The 18,195-nt window shown below is 43.8% G+C and overlaps 1 protein-coding gene across 2 annotated transcripts in view; it reads left to right on the top strand.

Moving 5' to 3' along the window:
- The window catches only part of CFAP74 (cilia and flagella associated protein 74), a 3,161,205-nt gene extending 3,146,855 nt beyond the window's left edge, over positions 1 to 14,350 (top strand). Inside the window, exon 38 of one of the 2 annotated variants that reach the window (XM_044062943.1) lies at positions 13,929 to 14,350. In XM_044062943.1, coding sequence (XP_043918878.1) covers positions 13,929 to 14,027 — 99 coding nt within the window. In that variant the 3' untranslated portion in view covers positions 14,028 to 14,350. The remainder of the gene's footprint in view (positions 1 to 13,928) is intronic. The other variant, XM_044062944.1, reaches the window with a different exon arrangement.
- The last annotated feature ends 3,845 nt before the right edge of the window (positions 14,351 to 18,195 follow it).

Raw genomic sequence — 18,195 nt, 5'->3', positions numbered from 1 at the left:
GAGGGCGACCGTGCGGACCCTTCTGAATCCTCCAAGTCAGTATCAGAATTGACAGACTCAGGGTAGTCTACGTGCTTCCTCTTACACTGTCTCTTCCGAGGGACCTCCTCGGGGGGGATGTTCTGGGGAGGTATCGGAAGAGGAGGTTCCACCCATTGGGGTTTCCTGGGGCAACTGACTCTCTATTCTGGGGGTGATGGAGGGATGATGAAGAGGTGGACACCGGCCCTTTTTGGGGAAAAGAGGCTAAAGCCGCAGGTGGAGCAGACTCAGTGGAGAGCACACTCTGCATCACCTCAAAGGCACCTCAATCCTGGGCCGACAAAGTCTCCGGCCCCGAGGGACCAGGAGATGTCTCCGGCACCGAGGAGGGTGGCTCCAAGGCTGATGTGGAAGCCTAACTCACCCGAGCCAAAGCGCCGAGTGGGAGAGTCAGTTCTGACATGGGTCCGACTTCGACTCCCCCCCCCCCCCAGAGCCGACCAGGGAGTGTTGACCCCCAGATCCCTCGATGGAAGACAACATCAATGAGATCGGCGCAGATGTTGGTGCCAAGATATCAGGAGTGATTACTGGCTCCGCTGATTCCAGCATGACTTCCATCCCTTCAGGCTCTGAGCTCGTCCAAGTCGTAGGAGGAATCCACGTTATCTGAGGTACAGTTGTCAGCTCCATGATCCGATGGGCTGGGCTCAAGAGAATTTCTGCTAGGGCCAGGGTCTGAAGCAACCTCTTCATGATTCGCTCCACATCATCGTCTGATTATCTGGAGGATCGAGAGGAATGGCTTGACGATTTGTGGCTACCTGCCACAGACTGTGACAAAGGAGATTGCGGCACCAAATGAACAGGTTCCATGGATGGTAACTGACTCCTTTTTCGGCTCAGAAACGGTTCCGAGGAGACAGATGGAACTGAGGGAGGATCAGATTTGTCTGAACCGATAACTTTCGAATCCAAGGATGTTGTATCTTTGAAACTGCTTGATGGCTCAGACACAGGAGCTGATGAAGCAGCCTTTTTAGACTTATCCAGTTTTGAGATCTGATTACCTTCTTCAACAAGCCCCTTAAAGTGAGCTTATTTTCCATCTCCTGTAAGACTCTTGCACTGAAGCTATGACAAATGGAGCAGGAGTTTTGGAGATGGACTGGTCCTAGACAGTAGACAAAACTTGTGTGTCCGTCTGTTATAGACATTTTCTGAGTGCATGAATCTCAGTTTTTAAATCCAGATTGTTTGTGCTCCTTAACAGATTCTTTAGATATGTTTACCTGTGAAAGAAACTAACACAACAGTGAATTTTAACAATAGATGGTAGAAGCAATATAGAAAAGGCTTTTTTTTTTTTTTTTTTTTTACAAGAAAAAATGGAAGGGATAGGGAGGAGGAGAAGTCTCTATATTAAACGACAATCTCCTTCAGCCCGTGGAGATGCCTCTAATTTAAACTGTGACTCCTTAAGGGAGGAAAGAAGGTGTAAGAATCCTCTAACTGAAACGGATTCTTTAACTAGATACGGGAAAGAGAGAAAAACAAGGCCCAAAAGGACAGCCGCAAGGAAAATTTAGCCAAGAATACTGCAAACACACAAAAAAGCACTATACTGTAACTGGGAAAGGTAAACTACTAAGTTTTAGGAAAGTTATCCAAAAAACAGAGTATAATACTAAATTTTACTAGCCTGAGCCAGCAAAGACAATCCCGAAGCTTCAAGCGGCAAATGAGATCTGGGGAACAGCCACTAAGCACCATGGTATAGGTTATAGCCTCAAGCCAGTAGAAGCTCTCGAGCTTTGGTATACAGCCGAGTCGGAGCCGAGATTCGGCTCCAAACTCAACCAGGAAGAATGAAGGCGAGATAGGACAACATAACATCAGTGGTTCAAAATTTAAACAGAACAGTTTCCTGCCAAAATGGAAAGAGCTGTCAGGGAAGTCCCATACATACCACCAAGGCAGAGAGAATTCAAACTTAGTATCTCTTTACCCTTTCTCACCAGAGGCAAAACAGTAGGAATAATCCCAGGGAAGCCCCTAAAAAGCAGGTCATAGACTCTTATACCATTGTTAAGCTGTAGGATGATTAGAAATCAGTGTCTTTCTGTCACCAGCAGCAAAACAGCAGTGCTAATTCCAAAATTGTTTTCTGGGAAGGAGTTTCTAGGATGTCCAAGGATCTGTAGCTTTATCCCTTGTGTACATTTTCAAACTAAACAGGGATAGGGGTTAATGCAGTACTGCAGAGTGCAGCTAGTAAATGTGAATATATGAATGGAAGGGTAATTAAATTTTAGTCTGTGGGGAGGTCCTTCCTGTTATGATCTTGTAGTGCTGATTAGTATAATCAGATGAGATAAGACTGAGAGGAACTTCTAAAGTCAAATTTACATAAAGGGTAGTAACTCAAGAGCCACTGGCTTTAAAAACACAAAGCAAGTCTCACAAATTAAACTGAGATACTACTTATCTTAAGTAAAAGATCTACTTCTCAACTCTTCCCACGATTTAGATAGTTACTCATTTTTCAGTCAAATAATTCAACACAAAATGTTCGCTATGTGGCCATAACCAACAACATTCAAACTCAATAAATAAATCAATATAAATAAATCAATAAAAAGTCAAATAATATATTTAAAGTAAAACAAACTGCAATAAAGTGAGCGAAAGACAAAAGAGAACTGAGGTTGCAAACTATAAACCAAAAAATTCACAACAGTCATAAAGCAACTTTAGCTGGCAGGTCTCATAGATTAAGCCAGGATATTGTTTACTTTAACTAAAAATGTTACTCAACTCATTCCACTGTTCAGATAGAGTTAATCATTTTGTAGTCAAAGAATATAGCACAAATGTTTGCTAACTGGTCTTGCCAAGCACTTTCCTTTAAATTTCCAAAGTAAAAAAAATTAAAACATTCAAATAAAAGTATAGCATGGTAAAAAAAGAGTAAATGACAAGAAATAATGTAAGTATGTATACTATAAACCAAGAAACCTAGAAAACCAAAATATTTGTTGAGCAATTTAGTAGGCAGGTCTCACAGCTAAGGACCCTAGATCTGCAGTCATGCCTAATCCGCATGACTGGAAACAGCAGCTACATGCTTTGCTGTTCCTTTGCTAGTCTAGTACACTTTACCTTACTGTGTAAGTGCTATTTATGCTAAATAGTGCCACCCCTACTTTATCTGTAGTACTGTGGCATAGTACACCAGCATAGCACCGTGTACCATGCATACCTGTATGCCATTTGTAAAAGCCAACAGGTTGCTATATGCCAGTGTTCATTGTTGAGATCCATGAATCATGGCAATGAATGGTGGAGTACTAACCATGGAGTGCAAATTGTATTTATACAACTATGCACTATGTTTATGAATAGCCTGGCCTGTCTGTTGCAGGATTCCTTGTCATTTCAGGTTAGTTACTAGGTATTCAAAACTGTAATATATGATGTTAAGTTGACAATCTCGCCATCATTCTTGCTGGATGGGTTCGGAGCCAATCCTTGGCTCCGACTCGGCCTTTATTAAAGCTCGAGAGCTATTTTTACCGGCACGAGGCTACCCTATATCCCACAATGCTAGGCGCCAACTACCCAGATCTCGTTTGCCGCTTCAGATACGAGGTTGCATTTTTTTGCCGGCTCCAGGTTGTATTGATCTTTTTCATAGGTTCATAGGTTCATACTAGGCTATCTGCCCTAGGGCATTTATAAGCCTAGCCAGAGTGTGTTTGGCTTTCACCACCCATTTTAAATTAATTTTGCTATGCCCTTTTTCGAGGTTAGTATACTGTGCCTCTGTCTAACAGTGACACAGAAGTGATACCCGGGGTAAACCTACGATCTCCCATCCACTCATCAAGATTCCTCTTGAAGAGTGTCAATGAGGGACTCTGTCTAACCTGGACTGGGATTTTATTCCAGAGTGAAGGGAGCCTCTGGGTTACGAATCTGTCCCTCCAGCATGTCCTATTTATTTCAGTGCTGAGGTTCAAGTCTCTCGAGCGCGTAGATCGATGGGATTTGGATTTTCTGAGGTGCAGCATGTCCATTAATTCCAGGTTGGACATGGCTTTATACGTCAGACACAGATCACCTCTGAGGACTTGGTATGCCACTGAGTAGAGCTGGAGTTTCTTTAACCGGGCAGCATATGGCATCTGTTTGAGCCCTTTGATCCTCTTGGTGAGGTACTTTTGGGGTCTTTCCAGTTGCTGCAGGTGTCTGGTAAGGTACATCCCAAAAGGAGCATTGTACTCAATTATGGGCCTGATGAGGGATGAGTAAAGAGGCACGATGACCTCCCCTGATCTAGATGTGAATCCCTTCATGATTAGGTGGGCTATATAAAATGTTTTTCTAACCACTTTGGCCACGTGGTTGTCAAATGAGAGATAGCTATCAACTTGGGTCCCAGGTCCCTAATTACTTCTTCTGTACTTAATGGATTACCACCTATGTGGTAATTTGTGGGCACTTTGTTTTTGCCAAAGGGGATTACTATACACTTTTTGGCGTTTAGCTTGAGGCCATGGCTCTGGCACCAGTTGTCTGTTTCTATGAGGCCCTTTTGGAGGATGCTTGTGTCGGCTGGAGAGTCGATTATGGCGCCCAGTTTGCAGTCATCTGCGAACTTGGTCAGCCACAGTCCTTCCGTGTTGGCCTGTACCTCCGAGAAATATATACCGAACAAGAGAGGTCCCAGTTCTGAGCCTTGTGGGACGCCACTTGTAACTGGTTTGGAGTATGACATGGCTCCAGCAATTCTAATCATGTGGGTTCTGTCCTTGAGCCAGTTTGCAACCCATCTAGTGACATAGGAGTTTATATTTAAGCTGGTGAGCTTAACTATAATGCCCGAGTGGGGTATTGTATCAAAGGCTTTTGCGAGGTCCAGGTAGGCTGTGTGGGACCACCTTCCCCTCGTCAGTGGCCTTGGTGACTGTTTCAAAGAAATCGACCAGGTTTAAGAGGCAGGATCTGCCCTTAACAAAGCCGAACTGGGTAGGATCCAGTGTCTGTAGGTCCCCAATATCTTTATTTATGAGGTCCATGATGATCCTTTCCATAGCTTTGCAGACCAAGCTAGTCAGGCTTATGGGGCGATAGTTTCCAGGATCCGTTGAGGCACCACCTTTGTGGAGAGGGACCACTGTTGCTGTATGCCACTCTTTGGGTACATATCCTGTAGTAAGGCTGAGATTGAGCAGTAGTTTTATGTTTGGGTTTAGCTCTTCTTGGAGTTCATGTAAGACGCAGCCCGGGACACCGTCTGGTCCCATTGATGTTGTGTTTTTTGCTTTGGAGAGGGCGGCTCTTACCTGAGCATCTGAGATGTCAGGGTGGCAGCACTCTGCTGGGATAGGTAGTTGCCCTTTTGGTGGGGGGGGGGGGTTGTGCTGAACCTGTCAGCTAGGATGTTGGCAATGTCTGTGGGTTCGATATATTTTTTGTCATTTTGGACTAATTCTGAGCATATCTGGGAATTCCCACCCAGGTTCCTAACATAACTAAAGAAATCCTTATGATTATCCTTAGTGTCCTGTGCAATTTTTTTCTTGAAGCTGGCCTTAGATGATTTTATGAGTGCCCGTAGTTTTTTGCTAATACTGATCAGAGATGCCTTCCCTTTTTGGGATTTTGCTCTATCATGTAGTAGCTTCCTCCTTCTATTGTATAGTTTGTTTATGGCTGGGGTCCACCAGACAGGACATCTGCCTTTGGAGGATTGGGTCTTGGTTTTATTTGGGATTGCATGATCCATGCATTCCTGAAGGTGTTCATAGAATGCATTTATAAAGGATTCTGCGGTCTGGGCCGTATTTTCCACAGGCTCGGGGGATTTGAAGGATTCCACCTCGGTTTTGAGGAGTGTTAAATTTGCTTTAGAGAAGTTTTTCACTGTGGTTTTCTGGGCAGGGGGTGGGGTCGGGATGTGAATATCTGGTGAGATTAGTTTATGGTCTAATCTTACCAGTGAGGGATACACTTCTGGTCTGGAGCATAGAGTCCCCATGTTGGTGATGATCAGGTCCAGTATGTTTTCCTGTCTTGTGGGAGTGGTAACAAGTTGTTCCATAGCATTTGAGTTTATAAATTCTAGGAACCTTTGGGCTAGGATGTTGGAGCTAGAGTAATGCTCCCAGTCTATGTTTGGGTAGTTGAAGTCGCCCAATATAATGGTGTTTGGGGAGACCTTCATATTTTCCAGTGTTCTCAGGAAGGCCGAGTGGGGTTCCTGGGTTTGGGAGGGTGGTATGTAGCAGGCTATAAACTGGAAGGCAGTTTTACCCACTGTTAGTTGCACATGGATAGTCTCTGATGCTTCATGCTGTGCCACCAACCTGGAGGTGTGGGTATCTTTGACGAATATTGATACTCCCCCTCCTTTTGTGGTTCGGTCCAAGTTTTGGGGCTGAAAAGCATGGTATGAGGTATAACCTGGTAGTGCTGGGGTGCTCTCGGGAGCCTTGAACCAGGTTTCTGTTACTGCACAGATATCGATGTTCTCCATGCTAAGGAGAGTTTCGAGTGCATGCATCTTGAGGTTTAGACTTCTGGCATTGAGTAGTATTACTCTTAGCTTCTTATCCCTTGTGATACCTATGGAGGTGGGTTTGTCTTTTGAGCCTTGCCTAAAAAAGGCACTATGGGGGAAGCAAGAGCCTTTGCCAATATCCGAAAACCCAGGGGTGACAGGTGCAAGCTGTCCCTAGCGAAGCATCGTGGCTTGTCGAGCATGTCATCCCAGGCTGACAGGCATTGGATCCCCTTTGAATGACACCAATACTTAAGCCAGTTGTTGAAACTGATCATCTTGTCTTCATATTGTGGCATCATTCTTGGTGAGGGTAAGATGCTACTCAAGGTCAGGGTCATACCGGCCTGGGCTACATGCTCAGAGAGCTCCTCTATGTCTCTTTTCATGTAGTCCAGGGAGGTATGTCTCAGGTCATTCACACCAGCATGGACAATGACCGAGTCATATTTGTACTTGCCTTGGAGTGACCTGATTGCTTGTGTTATGTGGTGGATCCTGGCGCCCGACAGGCAGCTCATAACCTTCTCATTGTTCAGCCTGGTGAGCGGGACGTCAGTGTGCCTGACGATAGAGTTGCCTATTACAAGTGTATCAGGTGTGTTGTTTAGCCTTAAGGGCTGTGACTGTTCGGCACACTGGCTTTGTGAGCTATGTGTTGCACGTGTTTTGTTTTGGGGTAGCGGTTGCTTGGGTGTCTGCTTTGGAGGTCTCTGCTGCTTAGGCAGATTTTTATTTAGAGCCTCCGAGTATGTTTTTGTGTGTTTATGTGTTTGGTTTGCTGTCGTGGTAGGTCTATGTGAGACTGGAATTGTAGTGAGTGTGGTTTCCTTCTCCTCCTGACTGGTTACGCCAGTACTGAGTTGAGAGAGCTTAGCCTCCAGTTTGGCTGTATGGTTGCATCTCTCACATGTGCTGGAATTTGTTGGGAGGAGGAGAGGGTTGTCTGTGTACATGAGGCAGTTGTAACATTGCCTCAAGATTCCCAGATTCACCAGCTGGACCGGAGAGAAGATTGACAACTGACCTTTGGACATGCTAGAATAGTAGTGGGAATTCCTTTATAATTGAAAAAAAGGGCCAATGGGGAACAAGGTACTCAAGGGGAGTTTGTGAGGGTGTAGTGCTTTTAACTTTTTAGTGCTGACTTATATAATTGCTTTAGTGAGCAAGTGCCAGGTAACTTAAATGCAATGTGTTACAGGTAACTTAAATGCAAAAATGACAAACAGTAACTTTCTTTCAAGTGAAACAAGGAAATAAGTACAGTAAGCAATGCAGATATCACTAGGGATCCACAGAAGCGCTGAAAAGCCGCGTTTTTAGTTTTTTGGTCCTTACATTTAGCGATAATTATAACTAGTACTACCCTATAGTTCCCCTTTTAGAATCCCCTCTTAGGTAGTCTCTTTCTGGGTTCCCCCCCTGTTATCGCCCGGGTTTCTCCTGTTCTTCTGAATAGTTAGGCCTTTGGCTAAAGTTGTTTTATTATAATACTTGTGTGGAGTTTTTTGTGTGTGCCTAGATTTAAAGTTGTTGTATTTTTAGTCTGTTACAAGTTTTTTGGTTTGTGTGTGTGTTGTGTTGTGCTTGTGACTAGACTATTAAAATTTTTTTCTGTCTGCCTTGTCATCCTTGTTTTCGGGATGTCTAAAGACACCAAGGTCTCGGGCTTCAAGAAGTGTGACTCGTGCTGTCAGAAGATGTCTCTGACAGACGGTCACACTTCTTGTGTGTATTGCCTAGGCTCTCTGCACTTGCAGGACTCTTGTTCTGTCTGCCATGCCTTCAGTCCAAGAGTCCTGCAGGAACACAGAAATAAACTTATTTTGAGAGGCTTGTTGAAGCCTGAAGGTTCCCCGGCCAAGCCTTTGTCGGGTAAACCTTCTAAGCCCGCCAAACTGTCAGCTCCATGTTCGGAGCCATCACCAAGCGGTGCTGCCACTAACTACTGCATCGGTTCCGGCCAGAACCGATGATTTGAGGCCTCAGTTGGCTCCGACCCTACTGTCGGAGCCGTCTTCTAGCCAAAAGCACTCCAGGGCTCCTTCCGTAGAGTCGGTCCACTCGGCTCCGAGGTCTCCCTTGTTATTGGAGCGGAGCCATAGGTCCCATTCCTCTCAGTCTTCCAGGCTGTCGGATCATGACCTTGAGAGGGTGGTTAGCAGACTCCTTAAGTCGCAGGCGCTGACCCAAATGTTGCATAGCCCTTCTCATCAGACAGTGGCTATCCCTACTTCCTCTTCGATTCCTCCTCCGACTCTTCCTCTGAGCTCGGAGCCGGAGATCATAGGGGTCGGGACCATCGGAATGTCGGAGCCGATACCACACGTTTCAGCTCCCTCATCGGCTCAGATCTCTTCCTTGGTTCCATCCTTAGAGGGATCCGGGCGCCGGGACTCCCTCGTCGGCTCCGAGGGGGCGAGTGGCATCGGACCCTTGTCTGACCCCGTTCTCCCTCTCGGAGCCTCGGCGCAGGTGAGTTCAGCCCCGACTTCGGCCTCGGAGCCGTCCCTCTCGGTGCCGGGAGGGGTCCTTGCCTCTTCGGAGCGGGGACCCTCTTCCCTGCCTGATAGGGGCACCTTTGAGGTCATGAGGAGTGTGCTGGCCCCTGTGCCTGCTCCACGGTTGGCTCCTTCAGCTCCTCCCTCTATGGTGCCTGCTTCGGTCTCTATCCACCCTCCCGATCCCGAGCGTGGATAACCGATGCTACAGGTAGCCCCATTGTGTGTATCCTCCTCTTCCGAGGCCTCCCCTGATCCTTCAGGGGAGCCTCCTCGGAAGAGAAAATGCAAGAGGAAGCATGTGGACTCCCCTGAGTCAGTCACGTCTGACACCGACTTGGATGAGTCAGAAGGGTCCCCAAGGTCCCCCTCTGAGGATGTCTCCTTTTCTGACATCCTGGAGATCCTTAAGCAGAGGGGGAACTGGTCTGCCCTCAATCCTTCCGAGGACGAGTCGGTTTACCTAGATGCGTTTGGTTCTCGCCCTTTCACCTCCTGGGTGTCTCCGCCTTTCGACCCTCTCATGGATGTGGTGGCTCAAAAGGTGTGGATGGCCCCTGACACTATGGAACCAACCCCCTGGAGGCCGACAAAATTTATTACAGCCCCTTCCGACAAGCAGTTTCTGACCAAGGGCGTCCCCTTTGATGCCATGGTGGTGGCGGCGGCCACTAAGAGGGAGTTGGCTGATCCTTCAATACCTGTCAACCCTCCTAATAAAGAATCTAGGACTATGGACAGGTATGGTAAGCGGATGTTTTCTTCAGTGACCTTTTCCATGCGGTCGCTGAATTATTTGTGTCATTTCACCCGCCTTCAAAAGAGACCTGCTCAAAGAACTGGGTGAACCTTACAGGATCCATCAGCTGCAAGGTCTCAGGACAAGATCAACTCCCAGCTGGCAACCCTGAACTCGATTGTTAACTCCTCCATGCGGCTTATTTCCTATGCGGCCGATGGGGCAAGTAGGGCCACAGGCACAGGCGCTGCCTTAAGAAGACATGCCTAGATGCGGCTTTGTAACTTCGCTGACCCCTTCAAGGCCCCTTTGATGGTTCGGCTTTATTTGGACCTCAGGTGAAGGATACTTTGAACAGGTGCGAACAAGAAGGCAAGACTCTCTCTGCCATGGGAGTCCGTTTTTCCACCCCTTCTAGGCCATACCCTAAAGGTCAGAAGAGTGGGAAAATGTGGTTCCGTAAACCACAGGGAGTCGCGCCTGACGCACGAGGTGAGTGTCCCTCCAGAGGCAGGGGAGGGAACAATAAAAGATGCCGCCTGAGAGGCAGAGGGGGTCCGCAAAATCAGGGTACCAGGGAATCTGTCTCTGAGAAACCCTTTCAGCATCCCTGAGGAGGTGCCCGACTGTCCGCCTTCGGAGGCAGTCGGGGGAAGGTTATCACTGTACCCAGAAGCCTGGCATTCCCTAACGCAAGACAAATGGGTACAGTCTATCATATCCGAGGGTTACAAAATTCCCTTTATCCACACCCCTGTACAGCCAAAACGGCCCCTTCCAGACGTTCCACCCCGTCTAAGGCAACAAGCAGTATTAGAAATTTCAAAACTGCTAAGAAAAAGAGCCATCCAGACAGTCCCAGCAGACCAGTTAGGATCCGGAATCTACTCCAAGTTCTTTTTAGTACCAAAAAAGACAGGGGACTGGAGACCTATTCTGGATCTCAGCAGGCTGAACAAGTCTGTTCAAAGAACAAAATTCCAGATGGTCACGCTACAGTCCATTCTACCCTTTTTGGGTCAGGACAATTGGATGTGCTCAATAGATCTTCAGGACGCGTACTACCACATCAAGATGCACAGGTGCTCCAGGAGGTTTCTCTGCTTCCAGCTGGGAGCCAGTCACTACCAGTTCAGAGCCCTGCCCTTTGGTCTCACCAGAGCCCCCTGGGTGTTCACCAAATGCATGGCAGTGGTTACGGCTCACCTGAGATGGCGAGGATTCCAGGTGCTTCCATATTTAGATGAATGGCTCCTTACCGCCACCACCAGGCGTCAGCTACTCCAATACAGAGATTATACCATACAAACTTGCAGCGAACTAGGTATCTCCATAAATATCGAAAAGTCTGCCTTGTCGCCTTGTCAGTCTATTACTTTCATAGGCGCCACATTAAACACAGTCGAGCAGTCGGCAAAACTACCCACACAGAGAGTATCAGACATTCGCGGACATGTTCAGGTCCTTCTTCAGTGCCACAAAATCCAGGCCAGATTTGTGCTGAAAACCCTAGGTCTCATGGCAGCAACTATCACGTTACTCCCACTAGCTCGCTTCCATATGCAGATCCTTCAGTGGATGCTGTTTTCCCAGTGGTCCTTTCAACATCTTCCAATGTCACACAACATTTTAATCACCCAATCATGCAAAAGACACCTTTCTTGGTGGATGGTCTCCCCTCAGGTGCTTCAGGGCAGACCCTTTGTTCTTCCTCCTCCAGTTGCTACGGTGACAACGGATGCCTCCCTGATCGGGTGGGGGGGCATTTTCAGGGCAGGACAGTCCAGGGCACATGGCAACCATTAGAATGCCACCTGCATATGAATGTCTTGGAGATGAGAGCAGTACTTTTAGCGTTGCAAGCCCTTCACGACTCTCTACCCACCGGGACTATTGCAATTCAGACAGACAATATGCCTGTAGTGTGGTACATCAACAAGTAGGGCGGAACCAAGTCCTATCCCTTATGTCGAGAAGCACTCAGACTTTGGCAGTGGGCGATCTCCTCTCAACGGTTTCTGATAGCAATGCATATCCCTGGGAAGTCCAACGTCATAGCGGACAGGCTGAGCAGAGCCATTCTCATGCCCCATGAGTGATCTCTCAATCAGACAGTAGTGGAAAAAATCTTCCGAAGATGGGGTCGACCTTGCTGCGACTTTTTCGCAACCCCTCAAAACAGCAAGTGCCACGACTTCTTCACTCTCTTCCCTCTTCCTGGCCACCCTCCCAGAGACGCTCTAGTCAACGATTGGCCCCGGGGTCTTCTGTACGCATTCCCCCCCTTTCCCTTAATCACCCAATTGATTCAGAAAGCAACCGCATTGAGATCCAGAATGATCCTCATTGCCCCTTACTGGCCTCGACAAATCTGGTTTCCTTTCCTGCATTGTCACCTATTGGAGCAGCCCTGGCATCTGGACCCAGCGCCATATCTTTTGACCCATCAATCGGGCGAGCTACACCAGTCCCTTCAGTCTCTCAACCTCACAGCTTGGTTGCTTCACTTCCAACCCTAGATAGGCTTTCCTTTATTTCTCATTCAGTGCGTGACATCATCCTTGCTTCCCATAAATCTACTACCAGGAAGACTTATGCTAGCAAATGGAAACGTTTTTCTTTCTGGGCAGAGGCTAGAAATGTAGACCCTTTCACAGCCCCCGTCCAAACAGTTCTTGACTTTTTGGCAGAACTTTTTCAGATGGGTTCTTCCTCGGCCACCATCAGAGTACAATTGGCGGCTATTGCGAATTTCCATGTTGGTTTGTCAGAGACCAGCATCATGTCACACAAGCTTTGTAAAGCCTTTCTCAAGGGTACCTTTTTACTCAGGCCCCTGGTTAAAGATCCCCCCCCCACCATGGGATTTGAACTTGGTATTAACTTCCTTGATTCTCCCTCCTTTTGAGCCTGCGGCTTCCTGTTCTTGGAAGTTACTCTCATGGAAAACCCTCTTCTTAGTGGCTATCACTTCAGCGAGAAGGGTCTCAGAACTTCCAGCCCTATGTATCTGCCCTCCTTATCTTGTTTTTCACAAGGACAGAGTGTCCCTTAGAACTAATCCTTCTTTTTTACCCAAAATATCTTCTGAGACAAATTTAAATCAGACCATCGATCTTCCAGTTTTCTTCCCAAATTATACCAACAGAGCGGAACAGAAGCTGCATTTTTTAGATGTTCACCGTCAGCTTCGTTTTTATCTGGACAGAACTAAGCAAGTAAGAAAGTCTGACCAACTCTTCCTGTCATATGCGGAAGGGAAACAAGGACTGCCAGTTTCCAAAGTAACTTTGTCCAGGTGTTTGGCCTCTGTCATTACGTTGATCTACGAATTGAGACATAAAGAGCTCCCTACAAAACCTAGGGCACATTCTACTAGAGCATTAGCTTCTTCAGCAGCTTTTCAGGCAAGATTGCCATTGGATTCCATTTGTGCGGCAGCCTCATGGGCCTCTCCTCATACCTTTATTTCTCATTACAAGCTAGACATGGCCTCCAGAGGTTGAGCTGTTTTTGGTTCCACTGTGCTTAAAAGTCTGTTCCTATGAGCCACCCAGGGCTAAGGTGCTAGGGACGCAGTCCCATCCAGCAAGAATGAAGGCGAGATTGACAACTTAACATTAAGAAGTTATGTACCTACCATAACGTTCCATGTTAGTTGTCTTCTTCTCGCCTTCTTTCTTGCGTCCCACCCTCCATCCCCCTAGCCTGAACAGACCGAGAATATCTTTTGAGACCCTGTTTTTTCTCACTCAGGTATGAACTTACCTAGTTGCTTCTTCTTGGTAACTCTATAGATAGGTATATATATATCTATTTATACATATATTTTTATATATGTATATTTTTCTTCTTTTGTTGTGGGACATTATGTCTATGGTGTTAGCTTCCAAACGAGATCTGGGTAGTTGGCATCTAGCATTGTGGGATATAGGGTAGCCTCGAGCCGGTAAAAATATCTCTCGAGCTTTAGTAAAGGCCGAGTCGGAGCTGAGGATCGGCTCCGAACCCATCCAGCAAGAAAGAAGGCGAGAAGAAGACAACTAACATGGAACGTTATGGTAGGTACATAACTTCTTATTCACATCTGTTAGTATTTATCATTAAAGATAACATATTCTCATTTTTGTCCCTGTAGGCTAACCATATACAGACAACCCCGATTCAACTGACATTAAAAGGCGATGTTATCGAAATATATAAGATTATCCTGTCAACAGTGGTGACACCTGAATAAGTTCTGATACATTGATGGAGCTTCCACGCTTGCCTGATAAGGATAAAGAAGCTAGTCATTTCAAAATAACATCACCTAAAGCCAGCCGATGTTGTGATTTGTATAACAGAGGGATTGGCATTAATGCTTTTAAAAGAAATCTTAAAGGAAAATTGTACAGCTAAGAGCAGCTGGATTTTATGAAGTCATTTGTGATGGTTACAGTATTAAGTCATCAGTCTTTGAAGCAAGCATGCCTTTTGTCATTTCATATATGTCTTATATTAAAAATGTGCCTTTTAATGGAGTTCATCCTAATAAACTGGAGTTACATATTTATTGAATAGTTGTAGCACAATATTGTACTTCATATGAACTTTAATGATAGTATGCTTAAGAAGGTAGTTATTGAAATTATTATAAAAAAGTAAAACTGACACACTGCAGATAAAGGTGCACAACAAATAAGGGAATATTATTTCAGTAACATGGACTCATGCTACACAGATTTCATCAGCAGATATGTATCGCTTGGACCATCAAGTCAGTTGTTTTTTGCTACTTAGAATACCCATTTACAAAGGAATTAAGCTAAATAAGAGCACATAAGCAAAAGGTTTTAAGGGTTTTGTTAGATAAAGATACTGTTTCTGATCTGTCCATTAACTTTTTTCAACCATATGTCTGGCTTCTTGCAGAACTGTCTTTGCTTCCACTGAGTGCAACCACTCTGTATACATAGCAGTCTATGGTGCAATTTCAGTTAAAATCAATCAGTGATTCAATTAATGAAGCAATCAATAAATACATAATTACATAGAAGCAAAAGAGTATAGAAGTGTAGGAACCGATGTGAAAATATGAGCAATGACAAAAAAGCTTTAGTCTGAAGAATTACAAAATCAAAGTATGCACACTCCTTAAATATTAAAGAATTTGTTGGAGGAATTTAGAAAAAAACAAGTTGCCAGGTGGCCAAGTGGTTAGCATTGCTGCACCACAGAGTTTGTCTCCCCTATTTGATTCTTGGATAGGGTGCTTTTTGCATGGAGAGTGCATGTTTCCTTCATATTCACTTAACATTTTCCAACCATCTCTAGTTTGCTCCCACATTTATAAAGATATGTTGGCAGGTGTACTACTGAATCCAACTTGACCTTAGATGTGCATTTGTATGTGTATTTGTGTCTGTGTTTTTGTATATTGGTGTCTCTTATGGAGGACTGGCATCCAGTCTGTAAATAGTTCTTGCTTTTTCTCTATTAATTAGATAGGTCTATCTTCCTGTAATCCTGAAGTGGAATAAAACATGAATAGAAGGCTTAATTTCAAATACAAGAAAGAAGCACAAGAACTCTGCTCCTGTTGCAGAGGTCTAGTAAGTCAATTCTTACTAATTTTATTTCTGTTAATCTATACCCAACATATTGAAATTGCAAGGAAGGGCAGAAGTGCCAAAAATGCAACATACAGGTCTGTGAGCATGATAGATGAGCATTACAGAGCTGTGTTAATGATATCGCCATGCTAATATTGGAGGTATTTTGACTGTGCGATTCTTTGCAATACCACTGTTTTTTATGTGGATTTCCCTTATACCTATTTGATTCTATGCTTTTTGTTGTTGTTCATCACAGGAAGTACCATGTTGCAAGTGAGACTTATGTTCTAATATCACTTCTACCATTGTCATAATCTATGACTTTCTCTGAGAGTACTCCATTTCTGTCAAGACGCAACTCAACAAGAGGACGATAATTTATTTTTGCTGAGTGTTGCCATAATTGAGAACCAATCAGAGCAAATTTAGAGTACTGCCATGGACAAAGTGGAACTGTCCCCCCTTAATCTGTGAGTGTGATCTCAAAGTGTGTGTTTTGGCATGCATGTACACATGACAAATACAGTCTTCCCACCACACAGGGATGCATATTCTAAATTAGTAGTTATTGATAATCACAAAGGGAAAGGTGGTAGGCTCATAAGCTGGCTTTCAGTAAGGTCAATATATGTAAATAGATTCAACAGCTAGAACTTGAATGGTTGGCAGTCAAAAATTATGTACAAAATCCCCTTCTATTACAAAGCTAATCTTCATCTGAAGAAGTCTTTTGGTAAAACATATTGATTCTGTTTAGGTCTCAGTTACATCCAGTCTTCATTTTCTCTTATCATTTTCTAGTGAGGATTCAATGCAATTGTTTTAACCATTCTATGTACTTACAGGGCTCAGTTTATGTATATAATCTTATAATGAAGTATTTGGAGTTGCACAAGGTACTCAATGTACAGTACTTCTGTTTAAATGTAGTACATGTTCCTGTATACTGTAGTTTTGTTTGTCTTCTATCTGGAGCTTAGGTAATTAAAAATAATAATATGTATTTTCTGACTGATATCATCTAGTAAGGTTTTATTTTAGTATTTATTTATTATGTTTTGTTCTTGTTGGTAATCACGTTAAGATTGATAGGAACTGACTGTGTCTTTCTAAGGGTAAAACAGGCAGCAAAGAAAAAATAATGGACTTCTGCAAAGTGATTGCATGCATACATGAAGGCTGTAAAATCATACACTCTAATATGCAGCTTTTAGTAATAAATTCTACCAGGTACAGCCAAGGTCATGCCTTTACTCTGACCAAACCCATTTTCATTTGGTATAGTTTGTGTAATTTTTTTTTAAATATTTTCCTTGCCAGCTATGTACAGTTGCATCTTTTCTTTGTCCTGTCTGAGATGTCACAGATAAAAACATTAAAGTATATTGGTTTCAGGGTACCTCAATGGTGCTCATCAAACAATGGTGACAAATATAAAAATGTCAAAAATAATGGTTTTCTAAATGTTTGTCTAAATTATCTTGGTGCCAGTTTTTGGTTCTGTACACATCTGGGTATTTGAGCTCTTCACATACATTGTGAATGCCCCAGATTAGTGAGCTAGAACCTACAAAAGCCAGTCAGCCATTGAACGTGCTGCATAATTAGTAAAATCTGCTATGCCACTTTCTGTCAGAATCCCCTAAACATTAACAGTGAAGTAAATCCACTAAAGTAGGCACAGTAGCTTTCTGGAGTGAGGGCTTATAAGCAACTGAAATGAGCAAAAATTCTGTAAATGGCTTTGTGGTAATTCTGCCTGCCTTGCTTGGATTACTTTCGATTACTTAGTAATTCTGTACAATTATATATATATATATATATATATATATATATATATATATATATATATTTTTTTTTTTTTTTATTTAAGACAAGTTTAATTCACTACTTCTACTACTATTGTCTGATCTGATTAATATACAGTGATTAACTAGAGCTATAGGGACTGAATATCTTTCACACAGAGAAGTTTCTTGCACTGTTTTGTTTTTGGACCCACTATACCTGTTTAGTGGGTTGTTTTGAGACTTCGGGGATACCACGGATATTACTTGTTAATTTTTTAGATTTACAGACCTTCCAAACACTGAATATGTATAGATTTGCACAACTGTAGTGCTCTACATCAACTGTTTTCCTAGCAGTAAATCGGGGTGTTCACCACTTATTATCCCCTGGATTGTTCAGTCCATTTTGTTGTTTGCTTTCTCTGTGCATTAAGTACCTCTCCCAGCAGTCTGTTTGTTGAAAACTGTTTTGCACAAAAAATATCCAGAGACTTAATAAATCTTGAGTAGAAGGTGACCATTGCTTTGTTTTTGAGCTGTTATTTTTGTAGGGATGCTTCTTGAGTTCTTATAGAAAAATGGCCACTAGTCCAAAGCATTTCATCCTCTGACTGGCATATTGAAAGGTTCTTTCACTTTGTAATTTTCTATTTAGTTTAAACGCTAGTTGAGCACTTCATAAAAATGTAATGGCGGGAAATAGTGGTTCATTTGTTAAACAGTTGGATAAGAAGTTATAATAACATTTCAAATTCAAATTTAAATTCATATGTGTTCTGTGCATTTTAGCAACATTAACTTTTTTGTGTAATTCACGTAAATCGAGTTCACATACTCTTTCATATAACGACAAGGTGGGGTGTAGTGGTGGATTATATGTACATGAAATTTTGACAGAGTCCCTGACTAGTTCAAGTTTATTAAACATTACATTTAAATTTAGTTTCCTGATGTATTGTTTTAAGTCCATTACTTTAATTCCAAAGAAAATTTCGAGCTCGAGTTCCTACTTCATAAC

Source organism: Protopterus annectens, chromosome 2.part1 (assembly GCF_019279795.1).
Source record: "Protopterus annectens isolate FY-2018-M chromosome 2.part1, PAN1.0, whole genome shotgun sequence".
Taxonomy (NCBI): Eukaryota; Metazoa; Chordata; order Ceratodontiformes; family Protopteridae; genus Protopterus; species Protopterus annectens.
This window is presented reverse-complemented; position numbering and strand designations above follow the sequence as displayed.